The following is a 26,205-nucleotide window of genomic DNA, read 5'->3' as shown; positions in this document are numbered from 1 at the left end:
CCAAGCTCCTGTGAAAAGGAGCATTCACTCCGATCTTGCTGGTCCGAGTGGTAAGCATCTTTCGATTCCTGCGTGGCTTGCTTTAGCCAAGGCCTCTTTGGTCCGATCAAGTTGCCGATACCGCCAACAGCGAGAAGCCTGCGTGGGACAGCTCGTGACCGACTTCTGGACGGCCTCGACTCCCGGTGTCCACGTGGATGCAGAGAGAAGCTACCCGACAACGCCTGTTTGCACCCGACATCGCCTGGTTCCAATCTGGTTCCACGGTAGTCACTGGCTAGTGACTTTGAACATTGTCCCCTCTGCTTTCAGGTCTTCACAACTTCAGATCCACCGGAACTCTTCACATCGAGCCGCCTGCAGCATCTTCAGCTCCAAGCACCATCGACCAGCGTGACGAAACCCGACACTACTTCGACCCTGTGCACCCGCTTCCTGTGGGTGAGGTAACTCAGCTCCGATGGTGTTCCTACACTGGTACACATCTCAAGGGCCTGTGTCTTAAGTTTCAGCTTTATAGGTCACTCGGAAGGTTCCGAACTTTCTAACTTTGTACTTTTTACGCACCATAGACTTTGCATTGGAAAGTGCGTGCACTTTGAACACTGCACCCGAGTCCCGCGGGCCTTTCCCGACGTAGTCACTGCTAGTCTCAAATAGCTCCAGCGATTCCCAAGGCCCTAGGCCTGTTCCCTTTCCGTTTGGTATCTCTTATACCACTTTCTTAGTATATGGTTTAGGTGGCCCCTAGGGCTCATCCATATTGTGCAACTTTTGTGTATTTTAAACTGTCTTGTGATTTAACGCTTGTGCTTCTGTGCTCATAAAGAGTCCAGGGGATTTTATAGTTAATAAATCAATATATATTTTCAATATATATCTGTGTGGTGTCCCTTTCATTTGGTATTCAAGGGGCTTGTGTATGGTAATACAGCTGGCTTCACATGCCTTTCAGAGTTTAGCCTAAGACTGCTTTGTCCACGTTACCACTAGGATAACTGGTCTACAAGGTTGAATTACAACCAATCATCATAAGGGTTGCTTGGCATGGTACAAAGTGATCACTAAGAATTAGTGAGCAATTTATACCAGGCCAACTTCTCACACTGTTTTCCCAACATCTGGCAGCAGCACAGCTTCTTGCAGCACTCCCTCTGGCAGTTAGGGTCTCCTCATGCCAGAAACATTGAGAGCTTCTCCAAATGGAGAGTCTCTCTCCTAATCTCTCTGAGAGTCAGACAGGTGTCTAAGTGCTCAGCAGACCATCAGATCCTCCTCCAAGAAATGCATGCGTCAGGAAATATTCCTCACAGCCAGAAAACAAGCTGTCATGCAGACACCAGCCCCAAGTGCAGAGGTGCATCTCAGTTTACCATGTAGGAGATATTACTATCTAGCAGCTTGCATCCTGGAGCCTCATCTGATACCCCTGTAGAATGTTCTTAATGTCTCATCAACAGTGGCGTAGCAAAGGGGGGAGCATGAGTTTTGGGGCTGTGGCCTCCCCCGCTCTTAAATGCATTTGCGGCAGGGTGACAAATGCAAGAATTGACACACCAGCACGCCGCCTCCCTGCTCTCCCATGTGGCAGCCGGGTGGCAAAGGCATGGACCGCTACAGGTAGCAAAGTGTATAGCTACGCTACTGCTCATCAAAGGTATTCGGAAATTTTACATGATAACTTAATCTCACAAATCTCTTATCACTTTTCCACACAAAAGCTAGGTACAGACAGCATTAGTCTGGAATGTCAGAGAGAGTTCTAACCAGGTAGTGAAGTAGTGTCCATGAATCATCTTCAAAACTATGAAAAATATCATGTTTTAAGCATTGCTGCTGGTGGAAAGGTGAACGCTCTCTTGTCAGTTAAATAAGGAGTTCGGGTGGCCAGAAATATTGATCTCTCTGTCAAGTGGCGAGGGCATACTTTGGGAGACCCACAAATAAGCAATCTTAGTAGCCAAGAATGCTCATTAGAATTTTTAAAATAGACCTGGAGTTAATGAATTAGAGGTAGATGAATATTGTTCTGATTTTCATTACCCAAAGTCTAAGTGAAGTAGCTAAGCAAAGAAGTGGTGCTGGAGTGTTTTTGTTTGAAACAGTACTCATGAAAGGTGAGAGAAGGGAAGAGAGAAAGATTCCGGATTGATGTGTTAAAGGAACTAAAGCCATCCGATATCTTGTATGAAGGAGGCCTTTGAGATATAGGGGGTCATTAGGATGGCTGAAAGACCGCCACCACCAGCCGTGCGGTGGTGTGCCCTCTGCCATCTGATTGCCAATTTCCCCCCACCGCATTACGATGGTGGGGGGAATCGTTCCACAAGCGTGGTGGGCACAAAGACCACCCTCCACGCTTCCACCACAGGCAGTTGTTAGGATAGCCTGGCGGAGCGGACAGGACCAGTCAAATTGTGGCGGTGCCTAGCCGCCCACCAGATTAAAATGTGGGCATCAGCCAGCCACCCCCATGGAAAGGCTGGTAAGGATTGGGTTTGCAGGCCCGTTGTGGGCCTCCTTGTCTTGAGGAGAGGTGTTGCTGCACTGGGGGTACTCATGATACTGCGTGGCAGGCACCCCGTGGTGCCTGCCACATAGTGCAAGGAAATGCACAGCATTACATTTTGACATTGCGTACGGTACTGCAGCCAGCATCCCCGTCTGCAATGTCAAATACCCTGGATGGCGGGCACATCGTGATTGCAGTGGTGGGACCGCCGCAAGACAGATCGCCGGTCCCAAACACCTCAATGATCCACCCACCATCATAATGAGCCTATAAGTGTGCCAATGAACTGTAAAAGAGAGGAATGAAAATAATATATAATTAGCATACAGGTGGAGGATGAAAGTGCACGATGAGAAGAGCAGAGGGCACTATAGCGACTCTTCAGGGAAGTTGATGAGAATTCAAACAATAATATCATGGACAAAATACCTCATTCGTAAACACAATAAGACAATGAATATGGTCTCATCTAATTGTTTTTACCTGAGTGTAATGCCCAACTACAAGTCCTCTAGCCTTTGGACCGTGACCGAATGTAAAAACTTGAGACTCATCTTCCCAAACTTTAACTGCATTCGTCCATGAGAGGCAATATGGCGACAATAATATATTTTCACCAGAGGGATAACCTGAAATAAAATGAGCTACACATTACTGAGCTGACAATCCACATTGGATACAGTACACCTTGTGCTTGATTTGTAAGTTTATGTTTTTCTGCGATTCCCAAAGCAATTGTAAGAGTACTATCTGTATTACTGCCTGGTCCTGATTCACAAAGGTGAACTTACACTTTACGTTTTTTTCCCTACTCACAAACGACAGTTTACAGCTGCGGAGACTCCGCAGTCGGGGCAGAGAACATATAAAAAGATAGAGCTGTCCTACCTCTTTATGTCGGAGTTTTCCCCCCAACTTCGGATTCTCTGCAGTCTTAAACTTACTATTAACTCGTAGTTTGTGAATACCAAAAAAAACATAAACTTACAACAATGTGTACGTTTACCTTGATGAATCAGGCCATCTATCTCTTCATGTGCAGATTCTCCGCCACATATGTGAAGACTCTGAACTCGTAAATACACTACTCATAAAATTCCATTGTGAATTGCAAAAAAAGAAAAAGGAAGTAAATACATGAATGGCATTATGTACTCTCTAATTGAGTTCAAAAGCAGGTTTCCAAATAGAATAGAACCAAAGAAAGTAAATGTTCTGGCTCAAACTTACTTAAGATTAGCATTAACTCTTGCACAAAAAAAACATCCAAACTTGATCCAAAGTAGAGCAACCAGCAGCACAGGATCAAATTTGACATGCAAATCTATTTTGTGCTGAAAATTGACACTTACGTTAAGAGTCTTACCCAATGTCCAAACCTCTTTGCACCAACCCGCTATCAATTTATACAAGCATGCATATCTTTGCTGTGCGAGAACAAAAACCAAAGGTTTACGCACAAAGGCAGATCGACAAAAGTATAGTTAGACAGTTTTGCGCTAAACCTTAAAGTATTCAAGAAAAATCAAGCAGTATATCATCTTATACCCTAATGTGTAACATATGCTTTCAGTAAAACACATATTTTATATGTCTAATCCCTGTGGTATTATCTATATATTGTAATTGATAGTGAGAGCTGTAAAAGCCCTTGCTTAAAACCACTGTCTTGCCTTTAAACTGAGATGCCCAAGGGTGGTCATGCGCTTTATAAACCCCACAAACATAAACAAACATAAACATAAACCACAGTGAGAGGTTGAACGTCAAGTGCAGCAGATAGATTTAGTGCAATCTCCCCTAAGTAACATCATAAGACGATGACTCCTGGTAAACCTAATGATGCACCTTTTCCTGTACTTCACACAACACAGTGAATAACTTTTCATGCTGCTCAACATTACCTGATGGACCCTCCGGGGCAAATAAATATAGTAACATAATGAATGCACTTCAAAAAGACTCCATACAGGTTTAGAAAAATAGAGAATATTTATCTGAGCAAAATGAAACCAAAACAACAACAATCCAATCAGTAGAAAGTCAAGGTATGAATTTTTAAAGATTAAATGCAAATATAGTGCTTAGAAGTCACTAGTTGTTGAAAGGTTACTTGAGGTCGCAAGGGACCGGTGCAAATCCAAAGTTCAGGCCAAGGGTAATGGAGGGCAGGCCGGTAACAAAACCCACACAGTGCCCTCTGAGAAAGAAACTTGGATGGAACAAAGAGTCAACACTTAGTGCACGATGTGTGATCTTTTCCTTGCAGTCTGGTCTCTGCATTGTCATCAAGCTTCACTGGAGTGAATGCAAAGCAGCAGCATTTAATCACACAGAGTGTCCTCATTGGGCCATGCAGGCTGGATAACCACTGTTGTCAAATAACCTCTGAGTTGAAGGGTGCTGCATTCGTTCTGAATGGCGCAGTGCTCACTTCTGAGGTCCAGAACTGGGAGAGGGCATCTTGGGCAAGAGTAGGCCTCATCGAAAGCAAAGTCCAGCATCACCAGCAGAATTGTAGGAAAACTTTTGTCTCCCTGAGACTACAGACAACAGGATGCAAGCCAGAAAGCTCTTGGAGTTAACTTGGAGAAAAGGCAGAGTCCAGCTGTCCGTCCGCAGAGTGAGGGAGCACTAGGCAGCAGGGCAACAAACAGAAAAGCAGTATAGTTGAGTCCTTGAAGCAGCACAGCATGTTCAGTTAATGACCTATAGGTATCTGACTTCAGGGGTCAGGGACCTAGTATTCATACTCAAAAGTCCCTTTGATGTAGGGGGTGACTTGAAAGCAGCTCTCTGAAGCGCACAACAACCCCTATAAACCCAGTCCTGTCTGCCAGGTTATCTGTGGTGGGTAAATCAATGCTTTGTGTGTGGACAGGACACTACCTATTGAAGTGCCCCACTGCTTTTAAGCAGTGTCACTAAAGGACAGTTATTATCATTTTATGTTATCCTTGGTGCAGGAGCTTTGTGGGCGGGAAGGGCGGGGTTGCTCTGCTGACAGAGCTGGGGAGGGGAGGAGTTGTTTGCACTTCCCTAAGTGTGCAAGAATGTGTGGCCCGCCCTGTTGGGCCAGCCAAACATTCATGTGCACTTTGCTTGTTCTCCACCCAGGCTGCATTACAGCCTGGATGGAAAACATACCCAGGCCCCCATTCCCTGACTGAGTGCCCAACTACGGCGCTCAGACCAATCACAATGCTGCATTGCAGCACTGTGATTGGCCAGGGGTTCCTGGGTGTTCACCAATCACAACGCTGGGTGCTTACAGGGTGCTCTGTTCAGAGACGATGATGGATACAGATGAATGCAGATGAGTCCTCATCGTGCAGACTCCCGCAAACTTCCGCCCCATCTCGCTCCTCCCTTTTCCTGCCAAAGTCATCGAGAAGATCGCCAAGAGACAACTTGCCGCCTTCCTCGAGACAAATGGATGCCTCGACCCCTTGCAGTCCGGTTTCAGAGCCAACCGCAGCACAGAGACCGCCCTCATCGCAGCCACCGATGACATCCGAGCCCTTCTCGACAGTGGGGAAACAGCGACACTCATCCTCCTGGACCTCTCCGCAGCGTTCGACACGGTCTGCCACCGCACCCTAGTCCAATGCCTCAGCAACACCGGCATCCAAGAGAAGGCACTGAAGTGGATCATCTCGTTCCTCACCGGAAGAACACAAAGAGTCCAACTCTCCCCATTTCGATCCGAGGCAACCAAAGTCATCTGCGGCGTCCCGCAAGGATCATCACTCAGCCCCACCCTCTTCTACGTCTACATGAGACCTCTCGCCACCATCGCACGCCATCACAACCTTAACATCATCTCCTATGCCGACGACACCCAGCTGATCCTCTCCCTCACCAGAGACCCCGACACCGCCAGAACCAGCCTCCACAAAGGGATGAAAGACGTCGCCGAGGGGATGAAGAACAGCCGCCTGAAACTGAACTCAGAGAAGGCGGAAGTCCTCATCCTGGGACCATCACCCTCCACCTGGGACAACTCCTGGTGGCCCCCAGCCCTGGGTAGCGCCCCCAAGCCAACAGACCATGCACGCAACCTGGGCTTTATCCTAGACTCCTCCCTCTCGATGACCAGACAAGTCAACGCCGTCTCTTCTTCATGCTTTCACACCCTCTGCATGCTCCGCAAGATCTTCCGTTGGATCCCGACTGAAACCAGGAAGACGGTCACCCAGGCCCTCGTCACCAGCCGACTGGACGACGGAAACACCCTCTACACCGGAACCACAGCCAAGCTACAGAAAAGACTCCAACGCGTCCAGAACGCCTCCACCCGACTCATCCTGGACATCCCCGACGCAGCCACATCTCCGGCCACCTGAGGGACCTACACTGGCTCCCCCTCAACAAGAGGATCACGTTCAGGCTCCTCACCCACGCACACAGGTCTCTCCACGACCTGGGCACTAAGTACATCATCGACCGCCTGACCTTCCACACGCCCACCCGCCAGCTACGGCCTGCTAGCCTCGCCCTCGCCGCTGTACCAGGCATCCGAAGAGCCACCACTGGAGGCAGATCCTTCTCCTACCTGGCGGCCAAGACTGGAACTCCCTCCCCGTCCACCTTCGGCTGACCCAGGACCACCTCGCCTTCAGGAGACAACTCAAGACCTGGCTGTTCGAGCAGTAGCGGACCCCTTCCCCAAAGCGCCTTGAGACCCTTCCGGGTGAGTAGCGCGCTATACAAGTGTTTTGATTGATTGATTAATTGATTGATTGAGCCTCACCTTCTTGTGTTTGTGGCTATCTAGAGGGAATGTGTGTAGCGGTCACCCACCCCAAAAATGTATTGCTGCCAGGTTGTCAGGCACATAGAGCAGTGATTGCAGAGAAATACCCACCCACCCTCAGGGCCAAAATTTAAGGTGGGATCAAATATATTGAAAAGGAGGAGGGGAACCACTCCTGAGCCTTCATAGGCCCCTGGGACCCGATGCACTGGTGCCATTTTTTGTTTAAAAAGGGAGAGGGTATGGGACAGCCCTCCTCCCTGAGCCTTACTAGACCTATAGGGACTCCATCCCCTGGAGGCAAAGCCAATAAAAAATGGGAGGGGGCGTGCAGCCCCTCTCCCTCAGTCTTTTTTGGGCCCAGGGGGCCTTAATCACCAGGACCAAATTTAACTGAAAATGGGAGGGAGCTTCAGCCTCGGGGAGGAGAACCACATTGCCACTCCTCTAAAATACTAAATTGGACCCCTGGGGGATGAGACCAAAAATGGCCAGGGGTATGAGCCCCGGGCTGCTATCTTTTGTTTTGACCCTGCCAGATCGAAGCAAAAATTGCTGGGGTTTTTTCAATTTTGGTACCGGGAGGGTGGGGCGGTCCTTCTAATTCTGGGCCAAGAGGGACAGGCTGTCCCTACACTGCCACCTTATATCTTTTTTTTTAAGTTCAGGACAAGGGACTAAGTTCCTGAGCCCTGTAATGACAGTCAGAGCACTTGCTCCCACTGGAGTCCCATATGAGTGAATAGCCCTAAAGGAAAATAATCTCCTTGGGCCAATCAGAATGCTCTATTTTCAAATTGCAGCTCCCACAAGACTCTCAAGAGACTCTTGTGGAACCACCCATTCAGATATACAAATATTTTTTTTACTTAATTTCTCAAAACTACTGAATGGATTCACACCAAATCACAAAAAGCACAATCTGCGGACCAAGATCTAGCTTTCTGCCAAATTTTCCGTAATTCCGTTCAGTTGTTTTTGCGGTAGTGCTTCTCAAAAAATCTATAGAAAATGCAGTGGGGTACTGCATTTTGGGATCACCATTTTTTCTCCCCTCAACTTGATACATCACCCCAAAGCTTTCTTATCACAAACTAAGTATAAAAAGTACCTCCTTTTTGAAAAGTTTCATGGAGGTTCGTCAAACAGGGCCGAAGTTATCAGTAAACCAAACAATGCATTTTCTATGGAAATGCTGACCTAACTATAACTACCCAGTGTGACCGGAAATATATCCTATACTCACCGAAACAGTAAAAATGTGAGTACAGGTTCTGGCTATAACACGACAAATCACTGAAATTCATCAGTATTGGAAATCAATGCACACAACACTACGATTAAGCAAAATTGAAGTTACGCCAACATAATTTCATGATTTTTGCATTACACCTATTACATGAAATTATGCCATCATGCCACTTCGCATTACTGTGTGGCATTTGCAGGAAAGAAAATTTGGGGAATTACGTATTTCATTGTACAACTGTACTGCAAACACACAAGAACAACAGAACCTGGGAAGCGTGGCTTATGGTGGAGAGGAGTGGCTGCTTGATCGAGCGGCTCAATCAAAGCAACCCTATTTTCCCCATTAATCCATACACAGATCCAGGAAAATGGTGTGAAAGAAAGCTCCATGACCGCCACAGTGCTTCAAGGGTCAGTGCCGCCCCGGAAGACAGCATCAGACCTGCCGTGGAGGCAGTACCGAGTTGGGGCTGCTGGAGTCTGCTGACCCCCGGCTCGATTAACGGTGAGGGAGCCTGGGACTCCGCAGATGGGAAGGCAGATAGATGGTGCACCTCCCCCCTCACGCAAGCCCCAGAATGCCAAAGTTAGCTGCACACTGCCCAGAGGACTAGGCTGGGAATAATTGCTGTGGGCTTGATGGCTTCGAGAGCAGTTGATAAGACTGCGTGGGACAAATATAGCACCGACCATGTTGTTACATCACAGTACATTACAACGCAAGTTGTTACAACGACTTGCTGTAGGGGGCGTGCTGGACTTAGGAATAGAATAATTTACTATTCCAACTCCAACTCCAGTGTGTGCAACAGTAGGGAAGGTGTTGGAATAGTAAATTATACTATTCCTTGGGTTAGCGCGCCCTCTACAGCAAGTCGATGTAGCTACTTGCGTTGGAATGTACTGTGATGTAACAACACAGTCGTTGCAATGACAGCATTCTAATTGTATGCGTTATAACGCATGCAATGCAATGGCTGTTTCCCACGTGGGACGTGATCGGGGCTGATAAAGCGGAGGGCCGTCCGATGTCGAAGTCAAATCTGTGCCACTGACCAATGGCGAGGCCAGTTAGCATCGGATCTTAAGCCTGAATAAAGGTGAGCAGCAGGACATTTGTGACCAGGGGCAGTAGTGATAGTGGAACCCGAGGTGCCCGGGATCAGGAGGAAAGTAACAGACCTCTAATTAAAGGGAGAGTGCCATATTGAATTGAAAGAGCGTGATTGTGGTTCAGACCCTAGGATCGTGCCGCAAGTGCGAGGAATTGAACAAATAGAGTATTGGAGTCCAGACATGAGTGGCAGCAGCATGATGTGGAGGACAGTCTTGGTACTCCCTGAGTAAAAACGTGGTGCAGACATATACCCCCAACGAACAAAGGCGTTAAATGGTAACCTGGCCGGGGAGGTGGCTGAAAGCGAGGAACTGACTTTAAAACAAGAGCAGGGTGCAGAAACGCACACCGCATGAGCTGAGGTGAGAGGTGATGTACATATAAGAGCGGGGGTCAGAGGCAAGCACCAGTCTGAAACATGAGAGACAGATTGGAGGAATCTGGCCTTAGCAGGAGGGTTTCTAATGAACTGGAGAACTTGTACAGCATCCCGATCTCCCTCTTGAAGTTTGCTTTCTGAGAATCCTCTGCCCCACTAGCCAGGGACAGGGTGAAGACAGGGGGATCTCCTGCATTGGAATTGGTGAAGCTACTTTCACTGGCTGGCATCGCAGGTGGTGACCACTCCACTGATAGACGCAAGCGCAAAAATGACAGGGGCAGAGGTAATAAAACTGAGCTGATTACAGACACAAAGGCCCCGCAAAAACAAGTCAAAGAGCTGACTCAATCGGCTAAGGAGCTGGAAGATAATTTGAAGGATCAAGAAGGGTGCTCCCACCGGAATAGTGTCCCCATAATTGGGGTGCCGAAGGGGGCAGAAGGGCAGATAAGGGACCTCTTTGTGGAAATCCTTATAACAAACTTGCTGCAGCTTAGAGGACTGTCCAAATCTTTTGCTGTGGACTGGGCCCATGGAGTCCTGGGAATACAGCCAAGGCCGGGCGCCCCACCACAACCTATATTAGCGAGACTCTTCCACTTTTGAGACGGGATGCAATCCTCCAAGCGGCCAGAACAGTTTTACCAATGCAGTTCGAAAATACCCTAATCAACGTCAATCTGGATTTCACACAGAAAGTGCAACAAAAGCTGTGAAATTTTTTGGAAATCAAAAAGAAGTTGAAAGTAGTATTGGGGCTAGTAAGGGAGGCAAGGCACAAGGACCTGATGGAGTCCCCATTGATGTGTATAAGGCTGTTCCGCTGCTGTGGGGACCTATTCTTACCTTGGTTCTTAACGCAGCTGTGACAACCCTGATCCTGCCTACATGGGGAGACTCCATTATTGTCCCTATTTATAAGAAGGGGGACAAGTCAGCAGCAAGTAACTACTGCCCAATTAGCCTGCTCGACTCATCGGTGAAAATCATGAGCAGAGTGCTGCTGTCTAGGTTGGAAGTTTGGGCGGAGGAGAAGGGGATCCATGCGAGCTCCCAGTATGGCTTTATTAAGGGCCGAGGGACACTAGATCAGTGCCTGAATTTAGAACTCTTAATAGGCAAGTATACAAAGGCGAAGCCCGGTACCCTATATCTTTGTTTTGCCGATTTAAGCAGTGCATTTGATCTGGTAGACCATTGTATTCTATGGAGAGTCTTGCTAGAAATGGGTGCACCGGAGGCTATTATTTTTTTCTTAGCTAGACTCTATGAAAAGATGCAAGCCTGTGTGAGCTATGGGGTAAATGGAGAGTGCAAAAACCACAGTTGATGGACAGAATGCAGAACAATTTTGTACATTCACCCCAGTACAGAGATCTGGGCCTAAATCCATCATTTTTTTGCACTCCACGCCACCCCAGTGCAGACATGGCCATATGCAAATCAGTCTGACCCTGTGCCTCAAGGGAACAGTCCAGCCCGAACTGCCAAGCCATGCCTTCCCTGGACCGGAAACAAGCTTCCGAGGACCGGTTTCTGGCATTCCAGCCGTCTTCAGCCCGGCTTGCTTGAATCCAGTGGTGTGGAGAGCATGGGACTCACGTCTGAGCATACCCATCCCACTTGGGGTGACAAATGCAAAAACCACAGTTGGTGGACAGAATGCAGAACAATGTCAAACATTCACCCGAATCCAGAGATCTGGGCCTAAATCCATCGTAAATGGAGAGTGCACCCCAAATTTTATTGTAAAGCGGGGCATTAGGCAGGGCTGTCCTCGTGCCCCCCTGTTGTTTACTCTTTTTGTTAACGCTGTGGATTCCGTTTTGAAAGAAGTCAAGGCGGATGCTACACAGGTTAATGGATCAGGCGTGCCAGTTCTGATTTATGCAGATGACGCTGTGCTATTATCAAGGACCCCTATAGGTCTACAGCGCCTGATGGATAGGTTCTCTGATTTTATAAGAGAAATAAAGCTGTTGATTAATAAGAGTAAAACACATATAATGATCTGTTGGGCCAAAAAGAATAAAAAAGCATGCCTTTTTTATTGAAGGGGTGAAAGTGCAGCAAGTGGAAACATTTTGCTACCTGGGTGTTACTTTTACGTGTACTGGTAGCTGGTCCCAAGAACTTTTAGGACCAAGATGGTAAAGAGTGCCTATGGTATATTTAAATTCGCCTCCAAGATCGGCAATAAGCGGATCAGTGACATGATGTTGATCTACAAGGCCAGGAGTGTCTCAATTGCGTTATATGGGGCAGGGTTATGGGGTTATACAAATGCAGTTTCTGTGCAAAGGGAGGATAATATTTTCCTTAAAAAACTTCTTTGCCTACCAACCTCAGCCCCAAATGAGTTGGTCCATAGGGTCGACCCAAGTTGTTGTTGTTCTTTAAGGACAACAGGCACTCTGCAAATTAGGGAGGATGGGAGGTTTCTAATCCCAGAGCTGGCAGCAGGGAGGGGCATGGGAAGTTTACACAGTTTTAATGGCCACCAGAGAGATGGCACAGTTAGAATGTTTTTCAAGTTACTTACCTGGCAGGAATTGGGGCTGGTTCATAGCAAACCAAAAGGACAGGAATTAAATGAAAGATCCTTCATAAACGATAGGCAGGATAGATGTGTCCCGCGGGATCAAATATGCTCCAATGGGTGACAGGAGACACTGCGTAGGTGTGATACAGGCATCCACCCAAATGAATACGCACATTCGGATCTTAACTTGCAATGTTAATGGCCTGGGTCATAAGATAAAGTGTACAGTTGTCTTTCAATATCTCCACAGACACAACCCTGACGTAGTACTGATTCAGAAAACACACCGCAAGGGCAATACATGCAAGGCTCTTGATAGATTTTAATACAAATTAGTGGCACATGCAGGATTCAGTTCGGGGTCGAAAGGAGTTGGGATCCTGATCCTTTTTAATGGAAATAATTTGGTGCAACCAACTGGGTAGATTCATAGCAGTCACGGGATGATGGGAAGGTAGGATCTTCAATTTTTACCCAGTTTATATGCCACCAAGACTACACTCAGACACTTTGAAAGACCTGGGCACAATGTTAGTAGACGTCCCAGATGGGGTGTTAATACTGGGGGTGACATGAATGCAATGTTAGTTCCATAGATGGACAGAATAACAACCGCGAATAGAGAGAAGGCGTCCCACCCATTGTAAGACTTTGTCAGCGCACTGGGTTTGTTGGGGCTATGGAGGCTACATAACCCAGAAGACAGGCAGTACACATTTCACTTAGCTCCACACGGGGGTACTCCGGGCTAGATTACTTGATGACACAGGACATAAATGCACACTGGTTCACAGGAACAGAACACAAAACAAGGGGAATGTCTGATCATTTCCCGGTAGCAACACTACTGAAAGGACAAACTAGAAACTACACTCTACCCCCAAGACTGGACCCATGGCTTTACTGAGATAAGCAGGTCTTGGGCAAAATAGCGGAGTGTACGATCAACACTTTCGGGAAAACTCAGGAACAGAAGACTTGGCCTGTATGCTATGGGAGGTATATAAGATGGTAATTAGGGAACACACTGTCAGCTGTCCCACTATAGCATTTTTGCACCCTTGACTGAGCTGACTTATAAGTAGCAGCTAAAGAAAGTTAACTGGACTGACACCTGTCAGAAATCTTGTGACGCCCTGAATACTGCATTGTGCACCGCACCCGTGCTTCAGGGACCCCACTTTTCCAAGGAATTCGTTGTCCAGACAGACTTCTCAGAGCATGGTATAGGGACTGTTCTGTCATAGATCAACGAAGAAGGACTAGACCAACGGGTAGCCTTCCTAAGCAGGAGGTTACTTCCCCGGGAACAGAGGTGCGTGCCATTGAGCATGAGGCATTTGCTGTGGTCTGGGCGCTGAAGAAGTTGAGGCCATAACTGTTTGGGATTCACTTCAGGTTTCAGACAGACCACAGGCCCCTTAGGTGGTTGATGCAGATGAGGGAGCATAAAATGATGAGCCTCGCAGACCTGAAAGAGGAATATCAAATTTCCGACAAAGAATTCCTCTGATACATACAGCTTAAACACTCCCTGGGGAGACATGTCCCAGAGAGGGAGCAAATACCATAATATACCCCACTGGAAGACAGATTACTCATAGACCACATGCCCGAGAAAGGTTCTTCACTGGTATATAAAAAAGAATTAACAATTCTACCGACCCTTTAGCCACACATAGAGAGGCATGTACAAAAGACCAAGGGACATTAGATGATGATGACTGGATAGAGGTGATACAGAGCCCGAGGGAGGAGGCGATTAGGGTGCAGTTCAGATTGATACAGCTACGCGTGCTCCACAGATCGTATGTTTCCAGATTAATTCCTACGGACGTAGCAACACTGACCAATGTACACATGGTTGTGGTGAGATAGGCACCTTCTTCCATACTCTGTGGGCATGTTCAAGGATACAACACTTCTGGAAGAAAGTAGTTTGAATTATGTCAGAAGCAATGGGGGCGGGGTTGCCTAGCAAAGCCAAATGGCATATTACCTGTGTGTCGGGGAAGAGAAATAGCCAAAACATGAGAAGACATGGCTCATGACAGCGGACATTCTGGCCCAACAAAATACTGCAAGGGAAAGGGGCTGTCCAGCTGCCAAGTGTCGCAAAATGGAAAGAAGATATGGACTGGTGCTGCAGCGCCGAGAAGGTGGTGTTCCAAGGGAGGGGGTGCCTGAAAAAATGGGACAAAATCTGGGGGAAATGGGCACAATATAGAGGCCTGTGAATTAGTGGGGGAAGCCACGAGTCAAGGGGACTGTGAAGTGGAAATATTTGGTTTCAAATGTATTGTGCCAAGACAGCTCGGTCTGATATGATTTATACTGTACGCAACAAGTGATGGGGTGTACAGATGGCAATTTTTAAAACGTATGGTATTATATGTGTTCAATGTACAGCCATGTGCTGGATAACTTCTTAATAAAAAGAGTTAAAAGAAAAAAAACAGAACCTGAGGAGCTGTTGTTTAAGGTGCAATCACTCAAATGCATCCTCGTTCCAAAAACGGAGGCAAAGATGAATTTTGTGCTTAAATATAGTGCAAAATGACAAATTTGCATTTCGCATCTTTAGGCATATGCACATTTCTTGCAAACCTGCACATGATGACATTACTAGTTTCACTTGCCATCTTCTCTTTCTTGTTTTTCCCTGTGTTTCCGGACTGTTTGCATATTGGTATTTTAGCAAGGTTATCGCCGCAAGTCATGGTGTTTGGTGTTTATATTGGTAACAGTAACTAGCAAATATCTGTGATTTGTCTCATTTGAGTCAGCTCCTTAACTGAGCTTTTCACAGTTTTTTTCAGTAAATTTAACAAATTACTTCATTTCAAACCTCGGCTGTGCATGGCCTTTAGTTGTTCACAAGGCCTGACTTGCAGCCAAGCCTACATCCAACCTATAAAGAGTGGCCAACCTGCTCCACTCACTTTGGCCATGGACAGCACGTGCTGGTCGTAGGGTCAGGGATGTGGCCAAGCCCTCTGCCCAACCCTCTGCTATCAACCAGCCCCTGATGCTCACAACCTCAGCTTTGTGCAATATGAGTTTGTCACATGGCCTTTTCTATGACTAGGCCCTGTGACCTTCCCCTGGTCATTTAACTCCTACAGTAGCTGTGCACTTCAGATGCTAGGTGCAGGACCGTACCGGTGGTGGGTGAATTAAATAATCAAAGGTCTATCACTGAGTTGCACCTACTTCGATTTTCCTCAGGATGTGTCTTATTAAATGGCACTCCTGCCACATCTCTTGCCCCATGGGTATGGGCATTTACCCCCACCCGGAGCTAACAAGTGTGGAATGCACATTGTGTTTTGTGGACGCGACAATGTAACTATTCTGTCTGACGCTATGTGGTTTTTTTTCATATTCTTGGTATAACAACCTCAGCAGTTAAAGGCTCAGTTTTCAATATGGGTGCAATCAAGCGTTCAGATTTCTCACCTTGTAAACACATGCATATTTCCTGAGTAAGGTAAAATTCACAAAGGAGGGTATGACTTGCAAATGACCTTCCCTTCTGTGGTCCAAAAACTTGTCTTTTACGCTGTAAGGGCACTGGATATTTGACATGTTCTACTTAGCAAAGACCTGAGGACATGTTTATGAGCTCTCTTTTAGTGACCAATAGTGGCACAAACCTTTCAACCATATGTATGAGGCCACACAAAACCAGTTGGCATGGCTTTGAAAGGCCTCATAAATATGGAGTAAGGCAAGGCAGCACAAACTGATACATTGCCTTACTCTGGAGCAGTCCAATGATGTTGCGGTGGGTGTTTCCAACCAATACCAATAGATTTTGATGCATCCCAAGTTAGACAAGAATCTGTACACCTTGGTAAGCGCCCTAAACCTTATGCCTCCCCAGGGTAGGTGCAACAAGGAGAAATATATCTATTTCTCCTTGTTTTTACTCTTTCTATGTATGCTGCATTCGGCTGCACACATGGAAAGAAGTAAAAGCTTCCCAGGATTGTTTCTGTGCAGGCAGGTGTCACTTCCTGCACAAATACAATCCTGCTACAACGCACACACCCTGCACCATGGAGCAAGGGTGCCTATGTTGGTGCTATGAGGCCAAACTGGCACCAACGCAGTTGAAAGGACAGGAATGCACTGTAATGCATAGATACAGTGCATTCCTGCCTTTTCCTCTTGACACAGGGCAGCACAGCACAGCCAGGTGACATGCTGTACTGCCCTGCTCCAAAAGCCCGTAAATCAAGGCCTGGTGTGCAAAATCATCACATTGTTTTTCAGTGGGTGCAATCCTGTTTGCATTTAAAACTAGATTTGCGCCTAGATTTTTGCAGGGACCTAAGGGTATTTAATAGATAATATTCACAGCTCTCTCAAGAGGGGGGATGCAACATTATCCTGCAAAGCCCTTTAAATAATATGGGCCTCATTTATGAGGAATTGGCGTAGGGCAGTGCTGCATGTCTTCTTACTGCGCTGTCCTAAGACAATGTGAAAAGGCAGGAATGCACTGTATTTTTGAAATATGGTGGAACGGCTCTATGATGCAGAGTAGGGCAAGGCAGTGACCTGCGCTGCTTTGTCTTACTCTATATCTATAGGGGCCATGCAAAGCCAAGCAAAGTGGCTTTCACGTCACCTCATAGATATGATTGAGAGGCTTACGCTGCCAGAGCATCAAAAACGTGACTCCATGGCAGCAGATGGCTCACATAAATAAGCCCCACTAAGAGTAAGGTAAAAAAGCAATTGCAATTGCAAGTGCAATTTGTGAAGACAAATAGTAATAAAACACACTTACCATTTGCTACTCGAAATGATGGAAGGCTGTGGTTGCAGTTACAAGTATCTGCAAATTCTTGTGAACGAGCTGCAAGACCATCATCCCATTGCTTGATGATAAATTAAAGGGTAAATCGTTATTGGTAACCAGGATTAAATACCTGAAGATCTTGATAACACAATTTCAGGACTGTGTCAATTTACATAACTACAGAGGAGTACAGAAAGCACCCACCATTGCATGCTGGATTAAGTACAATTCTGTGTATTTTTTCATAGATTGAAAAAGCTAGAGTATAATTCAAACAATATGTTGTATAATGTATGTAGAGTAGGTACGCCATTCACTTTTCACATCGTATCACCTCGTGTGCGTGTTGTGGAGTAGGGCTGGGTAAGGCCCCTTCCTGTAGGAAGCAAAACCCTCACAAGGGTCCAATACACTCAGGAATCCCAAGACAGTAGGATCCTAAGACCCTCACGGATGAGTAGCCGTGCTATACAAACTCCTGATTGATTGATTGATTGACTATCAGCTGTACCATAATGGTGGGTAAAATTATCTGTGCACACCCTTGACAAGCACATGCATGTAATGCACACACAGACCCTTGGGCAGATATCCAGTGGGTAGGCATTAGGGAGTATTGTCCTAATGAAGCCACGGCCTCAGATTAGGCAAAAACATGCCAGGAACGTGCTTACAGCATGTTCATGTAACCCCTTAAGTCAACCTTCCTGGTTTTACCCTTGTTACACAATAAAATAGGGTTAGTCCACCTTGAGACAATATTTCCTTAGTATCTCCCGCAAACCTCTTTTGCAGCCTCTGAGGTTTAATGTTGGTGCATTTAAAACACCTACTCAATCTGCAGGTAAGACTAGCTGTGCCATTGTAGTGTTCGGATCAAACAAAAGAAGATCTAAATAATCTTGCATCCGTAAGGAGACCAGCTGATTTAAATTCATTTGAGTTTACATGACGAGCGAGGTCAAAGACTAAGTAGTTGGGTGAGGTGTTGTTGTCCTTTTACTCCAGAGATCTTAGTAATATTTATTACCAGAGTTAATGTCTTCTTAGCATTGACTCTAAAAAGTAAGATCATTTCCCCATACCTGATCCTACAGTGTCTTTGGTTGGATGTAATTCATCTATACTACTATAATAAAGGAAGAACTTTCAGCCTTTGAGGCGGGTAAACTCGGGATCCACAGAGCCAATCCACACACCCGATACACCGTTGGAATCGTCAGGGTGTGTAGATGGTTATAGGCTATATAATTTTTTTTAAAAAACGTTATTTAAAAAATGTACAGTAAAAAAAAAAGTAGTCCCTCTGAAGTAGCGCCGGCCGCGACGTGCGTGCTCACGTCAGGAGCGCAGGGAGGAGCGGCGTCCAGGAGCGCGACGAGGAGCGGGGGACATGGCGCGGGGGAGGAGCGGTGACGTGAGTAGCAGCGGACAGGCCAGCGGCGGTGCGAGCAGCGGAAAAGCTGGAGGAGCGGCGGCTGTAGTAAGGGAGCGGCGGACATGGCGCGGGGGAGGAGCGGTGACGTGAGGAGCTGCGGACAGGCCAGGGGCAGTGCGAGCAGCGGACAGGCGGGAGGAGCGGCGGCTGAGGTAAGGGGACCCATGTCGGGGCAGGCAGTGGACGGGCTGGGCGGGGGCCCGGTCTGCAGGAGAAAAGAGAATGATCCAGTGTTTTTATGGTCAAACAGCAATCATTAACACACCTCTAGGCAAAAAAGATTAGCTACGATGTAAGCTTTATCTATACTACTATAATAAAGGAAGAACTTTCAGCCTATGAGGCGGGTAAACTCGGGAACCACAGAGCTAATCCACACACCCGATATACCTTTGAAATCGTCAGGGTGTGTAGATGGTTATAGGCTACATAAATTAAAAAAAAAAACGTTATTTAAAAAATGTACAGTAAAAAAAAAAGTAGTCCCTCCGAAGTAGCGCCGGCCGCGACGTGCGTGCTCACGTCAGGAGCGCGGGTAGGAGCGGCGTCCAGGAGCGCGACGAGCAGCGGCAGACATGGCGCGGGGGAGGAGCTGGGACATGAGGAGCAGCAGACAGGCCACCGGCGGTGCGAGCAGCGGACAGGCTGGAGGAGCGGCGGCTGAGGTAAGAGAGCGGCGGACATGGCGCGAGGGAGGAGCAGTGATGTGAGGAGCAGCGGACAGGCCATCGGCGGTGCGAGCAGCGGACAGGCGGGAGGAGCGGCGGCTGAGGTAAGGGGACCCATGTCGGGGCAGGCGGGGGACGGGCTGGGCGGGGGCCCGGGCTGCAGGAGAAAAGAGAATGATCCCGTATTTTAATGGTGAAACAGCAATCATTAACACACCTCTAGACCAAAAATATTAGCTATGATGTAAGCTTTCCCAGCCAATATACACTCTGTAGAACGGATTGGTCAGCTGTACACCTCTGCAAAGAAGAACAGACATATTTAAAGCAGTATATCAGCAGCGGACAGGCGGGAAGAGCGGTGGCTGAGGTAAGGGGACCCATGTCGGGGCAGGCGGGGGGCGGGCAGGCGGGGGTCGGGGCAGGTGGGGGATGGGCCGGGCTGGGACTTGGGCTTCTGGACAATGTCGGGTGGGCGGGGGTCGGGGAAGCCTGTTGCTCCCGGACAAGGTCGGGACGGGCTGCTAGTATATTCATAAGTACCAGAACCCTCAGAGGGCAGTTCTTGTTATTTAATGCCATGTACCAAGGGGGAGCAAGAGTCATTGGTACTCTTGCTGTCCGTTTTGGAATTGTAGTGGACAGTCACCTACTCATCTCCTATGTTGGACAAAGAATGGTGTTTCATAATCGGACTGATACTTATACAGTAATACAATTCTCTTTGGTGTTGCCATGCACTGTATTTTGTCCAATGCCCATCACCCTTTCTAATGTTTTTTGTCTTGGGTTACTAAATATTTAAACGTAGATGAAATACAATTTTACTTTACTTTTTTTATTCAATATTCCTGAAAATGAATTTGATGTGTGTGAACATAAAAAAAACAGATTTTACCAAAAATACGCTTTAAATGGAAGGATAGCATCAAGAGGAGCCCTAAGACCCGATTTACAAAAAATTTGACTTAGAATTCCCTTCTATAAATCAATCAGGATTCCTAAAGGGCAGCTAATCACTAACCCTGGGCGAAGCACTACGCTACGCTCGCGTAGTTTGCGCAACTTCGCACTATGTGAGCTGCACGTAGCACAGTGTGAACACGCATAGTGCAGCGTAGCGTAGTGCAGAGGTAATTTTTTCCTTGTTCGCGGTCCTCAACGTTATGTTTGTGACCGCGAGCAAGCAAAATGACATCCCGGCTAGATTCTCAACGCGGGGAGGTCAGGTTTCTCATTGCGAGTGGTTGAACAAGCTCACGACCGCTCGCAATGAGAAATGACCAGTTTGCGCTGAGAAAGCTGCTGCTCGAGTAAAAATCTACTCGAGCAGCAGAAAACTACAGCTCACACTTTGCAAGATGCCATTTTCAATGATTGCACAGTGCCGGATGCTTGTCTGCACTGTGCAATCATTGAAAACGCATCTTGCACAGTGCGAACATGCTACTACGCAGCTCGCGTAGTGCTACGTGAAGTTCGCGTAGTGCGAAGTGCACTTCGCCTAGCTTCGCGTAGCGCTACTTCGCGAACTACGCCCCCCCTTAGTAATCACCCAATAGGGTATCCAGGCACTTGCAGGTCCCGAAAGCTTATGCGAACAGCCAGGTCTTGAGAGCCATTTGGGATTCCGGAAATGAGGTAATGGTCCGGAGGTGCGTGGGGAGGCTGTTTCTGGGCTTTGCTGCACTTTGGGAGAAGGAGCGTACTCCACTTCTGCTTCAGTAGATGCGAGGAGTATGGGCAAGTAAAAGGGAGCCGGAGCGTAGTCTTCTTGACAGTTGGAGGAATTTCAGGCGGTGGTTAATGTATGCAGGTCATTGGTGTGGAGCATTTTATGCGTGGGTCAGCAGCTTGAATTGTCATCTCTTCTATATGGGGAGCCAGTGGAATTGCCTAAGGTGGGCTGTGATGAGTGTTCATTGGGGAAGGTAAAGGATGAGTCTCGCTGCGGAGTACTGTGTGGTCTGAAGTCTCTGTAGGAGGTGTGCACTTATTCCCATGTAGAAGGCATTGCTGTAGTCCAGTTGGCTGGTGATGAGGGCCTGTGTCACAGTGCGTCTTGTTTTTCGGAGTAGCCACTTGAAAAATCTTATGTAGCATGCGCAGAGTGTGGAAGTAGGCAGCGGAGATGGTTTTGATCTGTAATTTCATGCTGAGCTTTTTGTCAATGATGTTTCTGAGGTTTCAGCCGTGGTTGGAGGGAGCGGGTGCAGGTCCTAGGCCACCAGGAGTCATTCCATATGTTGCTACTGTTGCCAAAGATCAATACTTCTGTATTGTCTGGGTTCAGCTGCAGGCAGTTGTCCTTCATCTGGTTGGCAACATTTGTCATGCGTCTGTGGAAGTTGGTTCTGGTGGTGGTGGGGTCATCATTGAGTGAGAAGATGAGTTGGGTGTTGTCTGTGTAGGAAATTATGGTGAGTCCGTGGGATATGACTATGTTGGCCAACAGGGTCATATATGCGTTGAAGACGGTATACACCTGTTACAACGCATTTTTTACAACGCACTACTGTTACAACGCATCTATTACAACACAGATACTGTTACAACTCATGTTTTTACAACGCATTTTTTTACAACGCAGGTACCTTTACAACGCATACCATTACAACGTAAGTATTGGTAAGTATATAATTATATTTTAAATGTTATATGTTTGGGGTAAAGGGGTATTTTTAGGGTTTAGGGTCAGTTTGGGGTTTTAGGGTAAAGGGGTATTTTTAGGGTTCAGGGTCAGTTTTCAGTTTTTGGGTAAAGGGGTATTTTTAGGGTTCAGGGTCAGTTTTGCGTTTTAGGGTAAAGGGGTATTTTTAGGGTTCAGGGTCAGTTTTCAGTTTTTGGGTAAAGGGGTATTTTTAGGGTTCAGGGTCAGTTTTCAGTTTTTGGGTAAGGGGTATTTTTAGGGTTCAGGGTCAGTTTTGCCTTTTAGGGTAAAGGGGTATTTTTAGGGTTCAGGGTCAGTTTTTATTTTTTGGGTAAAGGGGTATTTTTAGGGTTCAGGGTCAGTTTTTAGTTTTTGGGTAAAGGGGTATTTTTAGGGTTCAGGGTCAGTTTTTAGTTTTTATCGTAAAGGGGTATTTTTAGGGTTCAGGGTCAGTTTTTAGTTTTTGGGTAAAGGGGTATTTTTAGGGTTCAGGGTCAGTTTTCAGTTTTTGGGTAAAGGGGTATTTTTAGGGTTCAGGGTCAGTTTTTAGTTTTTGGGTAAAGGGGTATTTTTAGGGTTCAGGGTCAGTTTTTAGTTTTTGGGGTACAGGGTAAAAATAAATTAAAAATTAATTTTAAATTAAATTAATTAATTGAAATTAAATTAAAATAAATTACTTTAATTTATTTTTGGGGTTGAGGGTCAGTTTTGAGTTTCTGGGGTACAGGGGTACAGGGTAAAAATAAAGTAAAATTAATTTTAAATTAAATTAATTAATTGAAATTAAATTAAATTAAATTACATTAAATTATATTTTTGAAAATTAATTTACGATTATAATATTAATATTAATATATACTTACCAATACTTACGTTGTAATGGTATGCGTTGTAAAGGTACCTGCGTTGTAAAAAAATGCGTGGTAAATACATGAGTTGTAACAGTATTCGCGTTGTAAAAGATGCGTTGTAACGGTATGCGTTGTTACAGTCCGCGTTGTAACATCATATATCCGTTGAAGACATGGGGCTTAAGGATGAGGTCTGGTGGACGCCATGGGTGATCTTATTGGGTTCAGAGGTGAAAGGTGGATATTCATGGTTCTTCTGGTGAGGAAAGAGATGATCCATCCAAGTGTGTGCCCTTGGATACCAACGTGGTGAAGTCTTTCGTTAAGTGTTTGTGGTGGGATATAGTGTTGAAGGCTACGAAGAGGTTAAGGAGGATCAAATATGCTGTTTCTCCTCAGTCGAGGAGGGTTCGGATGTCGTCAGTGGATGTGATCAGAGCAGTTTTGGTGCTGTGATTGCTCCAGAAGCCGGATTGGGAGGTGTCAAGAGAGTTGTTCTGCTCTAGGTCCTTCACTGGGAATGGGAGATTGGCAGGTAGTTTTTGAATGTTCTGGGGTCAGCTGAGGGTTTTTTAGGTAGTAGTTGGACTTTGGCTTTTTTCCAGACATCAGGAAGTGTTGTGTGGTGATAGAGGCGTTGAGTAGGGTGGTGAGTTCCTGGTCGATCCTTTGGTTTATGAGGTTGAGGATGTGGTGAGGCAGGGATCTGTAGGAGGTCCTGTGTGGATGGTTTTTATGGTGGAGGTGGTGTCATGGGTAGAGATGATGTGCCAGGAGGTCAGTGTGTGGTTCGTGTCAGTTACGGTGGTGGTGTATTTGTCGAGTATGTCACTGGGTGTGTGTTGGGAAGCAAAGTTTCTATATATGGTTGGTATCTTGTTGTGGAAGAAGCGGATGAGGTTATCACACAGCTACTGTGAGATTATGATGTTGTTTTCTCCGGCTGCTGGGTTGAGGAATACCTTAACGCTGTTAGAAAGCTCCTTGGTGATGCTGGCACCAGTTTCCATTCATGCAGCAAAGGCTGTATTCTTTGTTGACGACATCAGGTGGTGGTAGAGGTTGAGGGAGGTCTTGAAGGCTTCCCTGTTGGAGGTGTCCTTGTAGATGCACCATCTCCTCTCCAACTGTTTGCTGTCTTGTTTCTCTTTTCTGAACTCTTCAGTGTACCAGCTGGCCTTTTTGAAGGATTTTTTCTGGGTGTCGCTCTTGTTGGGGTTGATGCGGTCTGCTTAATTGGTGACCCAGGCATTTAAACTTTTCACTCCAGTGGCGGCCGGCATGGCATGCAGGTGTTGGGCAGTGTGGGGTCACGGGAAAGGTGTTGAGTGGGGGTCGTGCGGGGAGTATATAGAGAATAAACTTACCTTGAGTCCGGGTCCCGCGTCTCTGATCCTTCTCCTGCCTCCGACTCCAGGCAGAGGAAGCAGGCAGCAAGGCTCCCTCCCTTAAGCCAATAACCATGCTGCAATGCATTGCTGTGATTGGTGTGAGTGCCCTGACCCAGCGCTCAGCCAGGAGAAGGAGGGGTGGACATGTTCTCCATGCAGGCTGTAATGCAGCCTGTTTGGAGAACTGGGAAAGTATGCATGACTGGTTTGGGCGGTCCAAAAGGGCCGATCAAACAGTCATTGCACAATAAAGATTGGTCAAACCACTCCTTCCCTGCTCTGACAATGGATCAGCCCCGCCCACCCACCCACAAAGCAGCAGGACACGCAGCATAAAACAATAATAACTCTAAGTTAATATTAATTTATGTTTCTACCTGGCATTGCTTAAAAGCAGTGGCGCAATGCTCCTCTGCCATAGCGGAGGAGCGGCCACTGTTTCACTCCCTGTTTAAATTTGATGGCAATAGCAGAGTTAGAGGTGTTCACTCTGAGATTTCACTCCACCTCCGGGGGGAGGTGTTAGTCATCTTGGGGGTTGCAGTGGGGGGCTGGAGATCCTGAAGTGGACGATGGAGTGATCGGTCCATGTGAGTTCTGTGACATGTCTGAATTTGATGCAGTTGCTGAAGGTGAAAATTGGGTCCAGCGTCTGTCCTGTGGTGTGAGTAGGGTCGTGAGCGATCTGGGTCAACCCAGGGCTGCTCATAATGTCGAGGATGTGTGCAGTGTTTTTGTCATTTGGGTGGTCGATGTGGAAATTTGGGATGCCAAGGAAGATGTAGTCCTTGGAGTCTAAGGCGAGGGGCACAAGACATCGCCACAGACATTTTTTACTTAACCCGACTTAAAAACATCTTCCAATATGGCTCTTATTACCCAGATGCACTCAAATAAGGAACTTTCTGTATGTGATTCCTGGTTCTTTTATGTCTGAATTAACAGTAAGTTTAGCCACTAGAGGGGCAGCAAGCCGATGCTTTACTGGAAAACTGATGGAGCTGCAACATCCATCCTGATAAATCTGCCCTTTGTTGGTTCAAAGATCTTTTGTCAGCAACTTGGAGACACAGCGAAGAAATCATTGGGGAACTAGAAATTAATGGCTCCTGTACAGTCACAATTTTAGCCCTGCTTTTTATATTTAAATTGTGTGTCATTCAGATATAAACACTGTCAACTTGGTTAAGATTACTTTAAACAAATTTACACACGGTTGAGTGTTATCACTTCCAAGTTTATGTGAAAATACTTTTCAATTAAAAAAAACTGCAATTTTTGTTATAAACAGTAATTGTTCATAGTGAATCTCCAAGATTAAAACTGACTAATTGAACCATAGTATACAACTATTCAACACCAAATGATCAGCTTACCATTTTTAGCATGTTGGCTGCAGGAGGAACAGTCAGTTTCCTGAAGTAATTGTGAGCTGTAACAATTTCTTGCTGGTTCACTGGTTGATTTGTTCTGATTGTGGAACAGTTTTTTATTTCATAGGCCTAAAATAAATTAACAGAAAAGTGTTACACTTATGTTATAATATGTGTTCTTCAATGTTATGAATGTATTTTACTATATGCACCAGACTACATTTTCTCTTTCAAGAAGTATGAAAATAGTTACTAGAAATCACAGATGAGTGCATCAGAATTCAAAGTGTCAAACAATTAAAATCAAATAGGAAAACCCACATAAAACACTTAGGGCCGGATTCATACAATGAACTTAAGACTAAATCCTAAACTTACTACTATTTGGTATTCACAGAATGCACTTACTACTTTCGGGATTCACAAAGTGAACTTACTACTTTCGGGATTCACAGAATGAACTT

The 26,205-nt window shown here is 46.3% G+C and overlaps 1 protein-coding gene across 1 annotated transcript in view; it reads right to left on the bottom strand.

Moving 5' to 3' along the window:
- LOC147706965 (cysteine-rich venom protein-like) overlaps positions 1 to 26,205 on the bottom strand; it is a 183,847-nt gene that overhangs the window by 123,238 nt on the left and 34,404 nt on the right. Inside the window, exons 2-4 of the mRNA XM_086925604.1 lie at positions 25,745 to 25,870; positions 17,359 to 17,449; positions 2,996 to 3,141 (exon numbers count right to left, since the gene is read on the bottom strand). Of these exons, the coding sequence (XP_086781730.1) occupies positions 2,996 to 3,141; positions 17,359 to 17,449; positions 25,745 to 25,870 (363 nt within the window). The remainder of the gene's footprint in view (positions 1 to 2,995; positions 3,142 to 17,358; positions 17,450 to 25,744; positions 25,871 to 26,205) is intronic.

Source organism: Lissotriton vulgaris, chromosome 6, assembly GCF_964263255.1.
Source record: "Lissotriton vulgaris chromosome 6, aLisVul1.2, whole genome shotgun sequence".
Taxonomy (NCBI): Eukaryota; Metazoa; Chordata; class Amphibia; order Caudata; family Salamandridae; genus Lissotriton; species Lissotriton vulgaris.
The sequence above is the reverse complement of the archived record's forward strand: the minus strand, read 5'-3'. Positions and strand labels throughout refer to the sequence as shown.